At 34.2% G+C, this 12,624-nt stretch overlaps 1 protein-coding gene across 1 annotated transcript; it reads left to right on the top strand.

The window, feature by feature from the left end:
* The first annotated feature begins 633 nt into the window (after positions 1–633).
* LOC132921042 (dynein axonemal intermediate chain 7 homolog) lies at positions 634–7,208 on the top strand. The gene is made up of 5 exons (XM_060983856.1): positions 634–1,084; positions 2,669–2,954; positions 3,671–4,508; positions 4,699–5,046; positions 6,174–7,208. Exons 1-5 carry the CDS (start codon positions 929–931, stop codon positions 6,982–6,984), a joined length of 2,439 nt encoding a protein of 812 aa, XP_060839839.1. The 5' UTR covers positions 634–928; the 3' UTR covers positions 6,985–7,208.
* Positions 7,209–12,624: the final 5,416 nt, after the last annotated feature.

Below are 12,624 nucleotides of genomic sequence, written 5' to 3'. Positions count from 1 at the left end.
TCGTATTTTATCGATTGTGCGGCTTAACTTCGGCACCCCAGAACCACATATAACGTGTTAATAATTGTATAGTTTAAATTAAACTGTTCTAACAACTATCCTTAAAGCATTTCAGTGCTATGCTACAAACTCACCAGCATTGATAATAGATACGGCAATATTGCAATATTTTTATTTTATTAAATCGTACAACTTTAAGCATTATGTATTCATGTCACTATAACATTTCTTTGAATACGCGTTCGTATATAAACATAAATTATATTTGTAAAAAAGTATGTAATGATGAAAATAAAAACAAAACAAAAAAAATAAGGAAAAGTACAAAATATGGGTTGTATACAGCCAATTGTGTATATAAGTACCTACTTCAGTTTGAAATAATAATAATATATGTAGTAAGCTTTTGCACAATTTATTTTTCAACAACCATTATTATTATATACTTTTTTCGTAGGTTTAAACGAAATATGGCTGAATGATTGGTACTTCGTTAAAAAAATTGTATTTGACTTTTTATTATTGTTATTACATTGTTTGCGAGTTAGAACATGTATTAATGAGATGAGGATGTCATGATAAAAAAAAAAAAATGTCAAAACGTTCTAGTCGACCCTCGTTTGGTCGTTTACTTTATCATATTGTCTACTTTTGCAGAGTTCAAAGCATAAGCGAAAAACCATTTTACTTTAAAAATATTTTTTAAGGGCCACATATGATTAGACTATGTAAAAAATTCCCGATTTCCCGGTGGACTCATCCAGCGTTGAAACGATTTTTTTTCGAGTTATCAGGAAAATAAAACAATTGCTTACGTGTTGCCAAGCGACCATTTTATGCGGATATCTCAAAGTTAAATCAATAAACAAATGAAAACAGAAATACATATTTTTCGTAAAACATAAGTAAAAGAACTTATAAATTTAATATGGCGAAACGTTTAGATGGTAAAATTAAAACACCGAATAGTGGTCCAAATTTTAAATCCAAGTCGGATTTGAAACAAATGGAACAAATAAAACGAGAAGAAAAAGCTTTACTGGAAAAGCAGAAGGACAGAGAGTTAAAAATTTTAGAACACCAGGTAAATTACTTTTTATTACTTAAAATAAATATAAATTATGTTATTACATACTATATATAGTTACTATAGTTATTTAAATATTATAATAATTTATATTGTTTAGCTGTTGAATAGTTAAATCATATGATTTTTTTATATTTAAAATTGTTAAGATAAAATATGAATTTAGATAATTTAAGACGATTAATAATTAATAATTTTATTAAACAATAACTACCACTTTAGTTTTTAAAATACTCTATCCTAATATCATTATCATAATAAATATATACCTACATTATTATATATTATAACAGTATAACAATTATACTGTTACAATATAAATGGTTAAGGTATTACATAAAATAAAATATAATTACGTGTTCATTTGGGTAAATTATTAATAGTTCGAAATATAAGCTTACTAAATATTAAGTAAAATAAATGATATGAGTTATGACTTTGAAAAAACTTAGCTAATGCAACAGCCGCCAACAGCTGTATTTCTTGTAACTGTAGAAACTATGTACTAACAGTAACTTATACATATTACGACTTTATTCATAATAATTAAAAACAGAATGATTCATAAGATGAAGTTATATTGTAAACATTTTCAGAAATTTATGATTATGACATGACTATGTGATAAGTGCTCTTGTTATATGTATAAGTAATAATACATATAATATTATTTATATTTATTATTTTATTACAAATAGGTAATAAATATTAAATAATTATCCACAAATCATTGTTTCGTATGATATTATTAATACATTTTATTATTTATAATAAACTCAAAAAATTAAACTCATATTCTTAAACCAAACACCTAACTGATAGTATTATTAATCAATCTACTTAATATTCCATAAGCACTCTTAACGACGAATTAGAGCGAAAAGGTTCAGAATCATACGCCCTCGAGAATGGTTAAGAAGTTAATTAATATTTTACTCTACTGAAGTCAACAAAACAAATGTTGCTACAATAGTTACATATTTTATTAGGTTAAAAGTTTATTTTGTTGTTTACTCTTTGTGTTTTAATTTTTGCAAGAAATTTAATTTTAGTTCTAATTTTTTACTATACATTTTTAAGTTAATAAAAACTATTGTTAATAATTTAAATATTCAAAAACGATTTATACAACTAAATTTAAATAAATGCATGTTGTTTTTTAAATTAAATTAAAATTGTTTTTAATAAATAACGGTGACCATATAATTTTATTAATTTTTAATGCAATATTCACTATTAGTATTACTGCGTTACTTTTTTTTTGTGGAAACGAACCATGTGATAATAGGATAGGACAATAGTATAGCTCTTTGTTTATGGTGATGTTTAAATGTTTGATACAAATAAATCTATACCTTTATAAATATTTGGTATGTTGTAATAGAATAACAATAATGTTTACATTTCTTTTGAAGAATTTTAATTTAAGTTTAACATAATAAATAATTGAATATACTTACATGATATGTTGCTTTTTAAAATTAGTTCTATATTATATGTAATAAATAATAATTATTTGATACTGATCGTACAATTTAATGAATTTATTTAGTTTAATGTTATATTAAATATTTATTACAGCTCCGCGAAAAACGATTAAAGCCCATTTGTACCATGTTGACGGAATTGTCACGAAAAAAATATGAACATGATCGAAAGTACCGTGAAGAATTAGACTGGAAGCATTGGATACGATGCGACGGCACTCCCAATCCTCAGGTTGTGCAAGAACTGAATACGTATCTTTTTGTTGAGAGACAAGTGTGTCATACTTGTGACGATAAAAATTCATATGTGGAAAAATGTTTAGAGATATTCAAAATCATGGACGCAGTAGATGATATCGTGGATTTACCGTTAGATTTCAGTGAGATAATATATATTGTATAAGTGGCTACAACATTTATGTTGATCTATGTTGATAATTACTTGATATTTTGATCACATTTCAACATCACTGTTTGCACCAAATATTTATTAAGTGACGACATCACCATCACCAAATTATTTTTTTTATTTTTAATGCCAAAGAAAAAGAAAATTTAAACGTAAAAAATAATAGTCATATAATAATATGTACATTACAATGATAGGGGTACGAGTATAAAGCAATAAATGTAGTAAACTTATAAAATAAGTATACTTTACTATTGTAGGTAAAGAATATATTATTTTAATGTAATTAATGTAACTGTTATGTAACTATATCGCCTGCTGAAACAAATTACAAAATAAAAATGAATTTATATATTACACACTACATGACATAATATCTATATTATGAAAAAATGGATAATTTGTATATTATTCTTGTTCGTGTGGTTTTGTAGAAAACTAAATAGTAAGCGAAAAAATTATGCGTTCTAATTAATTTTCTAATACAGGAAGAAATATTGTTTTGCGATACTTATATTCGACAATACATCCCTACATATGAGTATAATATATTTTTATATAAATGAAAATTTAAAAATATAATGACATAAAAAATTCAAGTATAAAATATTTAATAATAAAATTAAGATAAAAACCATGCAATAGAGAGATGTATTATAAGTATAATCAATTATTAATTTGTTTTAGATCAATTTAAACTGCAATGTTTCCGAGAAGCCAGAGATAACTTAGGAAGGTTACTGGTAGAAATTGTATACAAAATTTGTTACTATCTGTTGAGTGATTATGATCGCAGAATGGAGCCTATAGATTTAGAAACTGTTGCATATAAAAACTCGTGTGAAGCATTCGCTGTTGGATTATATGTGGTGTGCCATAGACCCAGGTTGCTGACTGACGACCGACCTCCGCCTAAATGTGACTTCCCCGAATGTCTTGTCATGGTCGATGTCCCGCCACAACTATCACAACAGTACATGGCAGTGATGGCGTTATGGCTACGTTGGGACCCATTTACGGACAGGATGGTTGAATTTGACGTCTCAAAATCATTTGAGATGGATACCCGAGATCTGTGGCAGTACTCGGAGGATGCATGGAAAGAACAGAACCAGATAATACAGCTACTAAATGAAGAAAAGGAACGATCAGATAAACAATTGTGGATGAAGAAAATGGAAGAAAAACTTAAAGCGTTCGCGGAGGTAGATCGAAACAGTTATCCAGAAGATCTTATAACATACTTGGATGAACTTGAAAAAATTGACCCCTCTACTCGTATTCGTTCAACAACCAATAACATAGATAAAGAAGAAAAGGAACCAGAAGATCTTCGAGATGAAGTCGACGTTAAGGACGAACCCTCAAAATCAGTAGAACCTGAAACCACGAAGTCAATTAATAATAAAGTGGATATCGGAAAAACTCTAAGCCAGGAAATAGTAAAAAGGCAGCTGGAACAAATAGAAGATATTTCTAATTCTTTGAAATACTCGGAGAAACCCAATGAGCTCAATCCTAGAAGGTACTTATGTATATCTACTATCGTTTAAGACATTTAAGTAATGCGGTTTATTTTATTTACGCATTTTTTTTTTTTATGTTCTTTTAACTTTAAATTGTTATTTATTCATAATTTAATAGTTCAACACTCAGTAAAATATTGTACAAACAAATTACATAATATAAAATGTTTTAAAATACATAACTTCTAGATATTGGATTATTGGCGGAGTATTTAACGTGGAAATGTGGAAACTTCCTATGCAGCCCGTTGAATTTGAAGACGGGTCAGTGGGCGTGGTAATCATCGGACCCACTGCGCTGCAACCCATCGATTATCATGAGAAATACGAACCGATACAATTGTCAATGGGATTTTCGTCCACGTCGTCCGAAGACGAAGAAACTGACGTGAAAAAACAAAACCAAGAAGCACTTAAGAAACTTGCGCTGATAAATATCAAGTTGCCGGAAAATGTGCTTTGGTTTGAAAATCCCAAACCAGCAATGTGGAACGAAGACAAAAAAAATTGGACAACCGAATACATATACGATATCAGGTAATATTGTAGGATAATATTTTCCCAATCTATCGACGTACCTAATACTTAGTAGGTAGATAAATCATGATCTAATAGAGAACAACTCATTAATAAAAACATAAATAACAAAGTAGTTCGTTTATATGGCGCGTGTGCCGTGTAGTAGGTATATGTCGATCATATTAATTGTAGTACTATAAAAGTTAGGTCTCTCAAGTCTAGACTATCTTAATTTATTTTTTCTTAATTTTAATTACTATCTTAGCACTTATATTATATTTTTAGTGTCTCAATGGTAATATAATGAAACTTAAATAAATAAATTAGAAACAGAATATAATACTAAAATTTTGTCGTAATCTTAATTTAATTAATAGCTGATTAAAAAAATACTGAGCCTCATAAGGAAAAATGTTAACGGTATTAATGTTAACAGCATACGTTTAAAATAGAATAAAATACAATTTATATCACATAAAAAAATCATTCAAATTTTATAAAAAAAATATATTATACATAAATAAATTTAATAATACTATATATAATCAATATCGGGTTTTAAATAGAAAATCAAGCTGAAATTTTAATCTTTAACATTTTGCAAGACCAAAGGTGGTCACATTGAATTCTTCTGGTAAGTCTATAACTTTCTCAAATGGTCTAAGTCGATCACGTTTCCTTGCAAACACTTATCTATAAACTGTTCCTATTAAATAAATAAAATTCACATTAATAAACTCGTAGAGAACCATATTATCTCTGACTAAGGCTTTTCAGTAATACTGTCACACGTAGTTTACGTGACGTCACTTCTCGTATCGATAAAGTATAATATATATATATATATATATATATGTGTGTGTCGAAATTGTATATTATTGAACTACACTTGTACGCAAACGTTAAATCCCCAACGTCTATCGGATCTCTCAAGCCTTACACTCGACCGCAGTAGACAGGCGTCTAATCTGTTTCATCTCTGTTTACGACTTGCTCGCCGGTAAAAGTCGATTCCACTCCCGTAGTCCCGTCCCTATTTTAACGTCTTGCGCATCATAACAATGTTTCGCTCGTTCGCCTCGTTCAAACCTCGTCCTCCACCGACTCACTGCGACGCGGCGTGACGTCACGAATCTTGTCCGCAGGTTCAACGAGGAGAAGCAGATGGTATCGTTCCGGGCCGGCCGGATGGGCTCGTTCGGGCTGGCCGTCAACCGGTACACGAACTTCCCGTTTCAGTCGTGGGAGATACGGCCCGAGGGCGGAAGTGACGGCGCAGCAGGCGTCGTCCTGTCCGTGACCGCGGCCACCGTGCTGATAGAGTTCGCGGTGCGCGAGGATCAAGCGGCCATGGTGCAACTGCAGAACGCCACCACGGTGGCCCTGCAGGAGATGATCGGCGTGTACCACCGGCCGGACAAGCTGATCCGGTTGCTGCGCCGCGGCGGCGTCAACCTGTTCCCGGAACCGGACGCCCGGCACTACGTGGACGGCCGCCGACCGCCCAAGCACGCGGTGGCCGAGCGGCACGCGTACCGTTGCATGGCCGTGCTCAGCGGCACGCATCAGTTCGCCGCGTCCCGGTGGAACGTGCACGCGCCCTTCGACCGCATGGTGATGCAGATGAAGGAAACGCAGCCGCCGGCCGTCGAAGCGGCGGACGGTGCCGAGACGATGCCGTCGTCGTCGTCGTCGACCGGCGGACAGGCTGGCGTCGTCCCGTACAAAATGGTCATGGTGACGCCGGAACGGGCCGTGCTGCTCAAGTGCACCGAGGTCAGCCAGGTGTTCTCCGAGGAACCGCTTGACAAGCCGTCGGACGTCGCCGAGGCCGGTCGGCGGTACGCGCCCGACTTGTTGACGCTGGCCGGGCACAGCCCTTCCGGTGTAGACTTCAAGGCGACCGAAACGCTCTTCTACCTGATGGACAAGATCAAATTTTTGAGCTATTCTTGATCGGCACGCGCACGCACGATTTGCGCCAATTGCCAGCGTCGCGGTGTTTTATCCGTTTGGCTTTAAGCGTATGTTATTATTAATACAGTTATGTCAAATATAATACGTTTGAGAAACAAAAGCATAACTCACGACCCCGATGGGGGTGGGGGAGGTTGATTCTATATATTTTTAATTGTTAATAGCTGGTTGCAAAAAAACAAAAAATGTAAAAAAACTAACGATTTTTAAAATATAATACAAATATAGCGCCTTTTACTATTTACCTATTTTTATACGATTTTTTTTTAACTACAGTTTTGAAAGAAGCCGAACAGAGATCACTACGAACAATACCGTTATGTATTATTAATTCGACAATAATTGTAGGTAAATCTACTTTATATTCATACTGCGAATAGGAATACACTCACTATAAAAGTTAGTATAATAAATACGTATCAATATTATTTTTATATATATATTTTTACACCGTACTATAAAACCCTCGAATCGTATTATGTATATAAAACATAATAATAATTATTTTTTACACGTTATACGCCGGTGACAATTATTTAAGTTGACGACTTACATAATTCAAACATTATTACTTATTAAATAACGTATTAGTAATCGTCTCTGTGGCGAATATTTTAACCTTTTAGAAGAATTAAAGTTTATAAAAATATTTAAAATATTTTCCTATCTCAACAACTTACTGAAAAAAATTGACTAGTGCGAATATAAAAAAGTTTACTAGCGGTAGGAATCGTGTAAGTCCGTCACTGATACCAGTTATCGCATTATATAATATTATTATACAAATGTTGTAGTAATAATCGTCGTGATTCGGTACCCGCGAACGTGTTAAACATGATACAATAATGGCGTTGTGTATATTATTCCTTATCGAAAAGTTCCGGTCATTGGTTTAACACAAACAACCGTTGACCATAATATTATCCAGTGTTATTTTATATTCGCGACGACGTTACTTCGCGCGAAACACAGTTGGTTGGTTAAAATACATATACGAATGTCACATTGTAATATTTAATCAAAATAATTTTGTGAATGAAAAATACAATATATATATTCGATGTATATGGAAACTCTGAATATCCGTACAGTATAATATAATATAATATAATATATAGTGGTTTTCAACATGTCAACTCCCAGGGGCGTCGTCGGTTATTATCAAGGGAGCCGCGTCTGCCGTAGAAACTAAAAATAAAATTGTTAAAAAATTGTTTAATTAATTATTTATTATTCGTATGGGGATCGTATACAGTGGATTTCGCTTAATGTGAATCATTAATGTCGGAACCAGCCCTGTTTGCCCACATTAAGCAGTTGCCCATAAAAACCGAAATTAGTTTGGTATTGGTACCAGACCATTTTGTCCATTTTGCCCATTTCGCCCATATTAAGCGGATGCCCATATTAACCGGTGCCCACATTAGGCGGAATCCACTGTATTTGAATTCAAAATCAAAATGAGCCGTTGGCCCAAAAAGGCTGAAAACCACTATACATTATGTATATTATATTATTATACTCTCATCGGTAATAGGTTTCATATACAAAAATCAACGATGTAATAACTATTGGGGTGGGTCACTCCGTATCTTATGTACGACAACATAATAATAGCATAATACAAGGAAGATCGCGAACGACTCGGCCGACAAACGACCGGAAATGTGCCGAACACTGTTGGTGCCGAATAATCATGGTAACGTATGCGCACACGATGATGAACGGCTGCTGCGAGTCGGACGACTTAATCTCGGCGGCGGTGGTTCGGAGATAAGGCGGCCCGCGGTCGTCGTCCCGGTACGACGCTATTAATCACGGACGTGCGCTCCCTTTTCCGACAAAAAATGTATACGCACTCATATATATATAAATAAAAGGGTTAATTAAACCGGAGAAAGCGTCCAACGCAGCACGCGTTAGTGTGGCGGCGGTTGTTCACGGATAGACGGTAAAATATTATCGTGGCCCCTGTGCCCTGTATAATATTATATTACGTACTATATTAAATCCGTAACGATAATAGGACGCGTGACGATTTTAATAACGAGATAAGCGATATAATATGAAAATAAAATATAAATAATATCATTGATGTCGAAAATTCGGTCCGGTAATCGTCTAGTGGTTTGTCCGATGATTTATGACGGGGCTTCATTTCACCAAGCTCGGAAATCGAACCCTCCTCGCACAAAAGCCAAAATCGGGTGCCGTGCACCGGGGTGTCCACCCGGAGACTGCGGTCTGATAAAAACTTAACCGGCTTCGGTGATTCGCTTATACCGCATATATTATAATGTATACACGTCTGTATGATAACTATTCGTCGTTCGAGATCGTATACTCTGCACTGATATCAAGATAGATATGTTTTAAGCGTTAAAAAAATGTCGTGCAAATTCATGCTAATTATGTGTTAAATACGCAGTAAAATCCGTTTATTTGGGACACCACATACAGGGGACAACGGCTTAATAGGGACAGATTGCATAGTCCCGAACGAATGTATCGGTTTATTAGTTATTCGGTTAATCGCGGGACGGTCGGATAATGGGGACAAATAGGTCACCGTCCGATGTGTCCAAATCAAGCGGATTTTGCTGTATTTGCGCAAATAAAATTTTGATTTTCCCAGTGGGCCGGGCTGCCGCAACGTACGTAATCGAAACAGAATATTACACACGTATTTCTAAACATTATTACACATTAATTGTGTAGTGCTATTGCTATTATGCACTCCCAACAGTATATTTTTTTCAGACATCACGAGATAATGAACATGAATTTTATAGGATAAATAATATAATACTGATAGATAACGCGTATTATACTACCACACACTATACCTCCCACAGTCATCAACACGCACGTTATTGTTATACAGTGTTATATAACATATATTATAAAATCATAATGGTAGGTGGTATATAATATTCTTTATTGAAATCGAATTCGGATCGGAGTCCGACGCTGACCGTATCGGTTATTATATTATATATCATCATATTATATACATATATGCTCGTGCGTTTATAGGTAGGTATATTTATTAGTGTCTGTCGCTGGATGCTGCTGCCGGAGCTCTGGGCAAACCGTCGGCGGCCAGCAGAGATAGCGACGAAATTTTATGAACGCCAATATATTATATTGTTATATGTATAATATTGTGTGCGCCGCAAACATGTTTGGCCGTGCCGTCGTGACCTATACGCACTGCATACGGATTGTTACTAATTTATATGTTAATTCAATCACAAAATCCACTATCTGCGTTTTATCTATCGTACAATTAGCGGCGATCGAATTAATTATGCGTCTTACGGCAGTGCGCGTAAATCTATACATACGATAATAATGTACAAGCAATAATATACAATGTATTATATACATATATTATATAGTACTACATTATGTGTGCCGTGTTTTTATATCGGACCGTGTTCCTCGTGATGACGAAATTCGTCTCAGTTCATATTATACATACAGGTATATAAATAGGATAAATGTATAAATATTATTTTATACTTCTACACCCCCGAAGACGCGTATTTATGTATTTATATATATATATACTTTAAGCGAATATAATTTATGTGCCCCCCGTGAGCTGCCAATTTTTTTTTCACTCAAGCACGCCCACTATCGTACAATTTTTTTCTGTAACATTCTACCTATATAATATATATATATATATATATATATGTATAAACAACACACCTTACAGATCGAGTGATTATCGAGATGAAAATTGTGCATATTTTATTCGACAGCGCACTACTATATATATAGCATATTACTGTGTATTATGATATAATATGTAATTTTAATTTTTACGATATGGTCAATTTTCGTTAAACATAAATATACCAAATTGCACTTGTATATTATATCGGTCGTAAGTTTGAAATATTTTTACGAAACGAGCAACGTGTTCTATAAATAGGTACGTTTATACTATACATAAGTTATTACGGCGTTTTTGTTATAGGCTTATATGTATATGTGCGTGACTATATACAAGAACAAAGTTAATATCAAGTAAGTATATCAACGAAGAAAATAATTACAAGAGAAACGATATTAATTCAATTCGTCTGAGCTGCAACGGCAGCTTGCAGTAAAGCTCTCCTGTAATAACATAATTATATTATTAACATCGATTAGATTTGTGATTTCATAAATGTATGTCTACGTATATTGTGTTTTGGCCAATTTCAGCATGACCCTCAATCGAAGCTATTCGAGACTTTATACAGTGTCTGTATTATATGCCATACGCATCTCATGAGCTAAGATATTTAAGAAAATAATTTTCAAAAACAATTTAACGGTACAGATTTTATTTTCGATTGAGGTCACATCTGTACGGCGGTGAGAATTGTAAACGCGTTTGCTTTCTCACAATTATTCACTATGAGCGTGTAACGCTTTTTTTCCCGTTTGATATACTTATACATATATAAACACACACAGACACACACAGATACACGTGTACCTACGATTCATTCGCAAATAATATGCATGTGCTATATTTACATTCGTGAACTTATATAGTGTACATATACATAATATATAACCGTTGTGGTTGTAAAATTAGCGACTGGTTGTACGTGTGTGTGTGTGTGTGTGTGTGTTTTCTATCCTCTTTCTCCTCTTTATCGCTGCAATTTAATTTTTTTGCAATTTTTTTTTTTTATTATTTTACCTCGGGTCCGTCGGTGTTATAATATCTATACCGTCATCGTCGATGTATAACTTTTAAAATGCGCGCATCCGGCGAGTGGAGGTAATCTGCTGAGTTATGAGCCGAGAAAATGCAACTGACCTCGGTGGAAAAATGACAACGGGTTTACTGCGCATTGTGCCGTGGCAAAGCGTAATATTTTATAAAGACATGTTGCACGCACGCATACAAGTGTATATACAACAACAACACCGCTGAAGTATCACAATATATACACGAGTTATGTTGTTGAACTGGCTAAACACCAGTCGAAACGCAGAGGAATGCGTAGCGGGTACTTGTGTTTGACTTTACTAGATTTTACATGAACATATTATATTATTATTACTATTATTATTATTGTTATTATTATTGTTATTATAAAATATAAACACTAATCTGCTGCTTTACTCATTTTAGAACGTATACCGTATAGATTAGTGTTTTTGTTTACCACTGCGAGTACAGTCGGACCGTGAGTATGAACGACGACGTTAAGGTACGTATATAGGTATCATAATTGTATTATAATAATACGTCATAATATTCACGACGAGGACATTTTTAGGTCCCGCCGTGCTGGCGTGCGATTATGAAAACATTTCGAATGCCGAATCGGTTTTCGCTTACCAATAAACCGAGAGTTTCACGCACACGACACGTCCGACTTCCGATATTCGTCCTAAACTATGCTGTTTTGAATAATATTTACAGGCGTACAACGTAGCAACACATGCACGTTTTCAATAGCACGCTGGCCTAATAATATTATATGTATAATATATTATTGCGGGCACCCACCCACGCACCGGCGGCGGCGGCGGTGGGGTCGTAAGTATATTGTCGTAAGCGCCAGTATACCGCACCTACCCCTTCGCGCGCAACCCTCTCGCACG

This window comes from Rhopalosiphum padi, chromosome 2, assembly GCF_020882245.1.
Source record: "Rhopalosiphum padi isolate XX-2018 chromosome 2, ASM2088224v1, whole genome shotgun sequence".
Lineage (NCBI taxonomy): Eukaryota > Metazoa > Arthropoda > Insecta > Hemiptera > Aphididae > Rhopalosiphum > Rhopalosiphum padi.
This window is presented reverse-complemented; position numbering and strand designations above follow the sequence as displayed.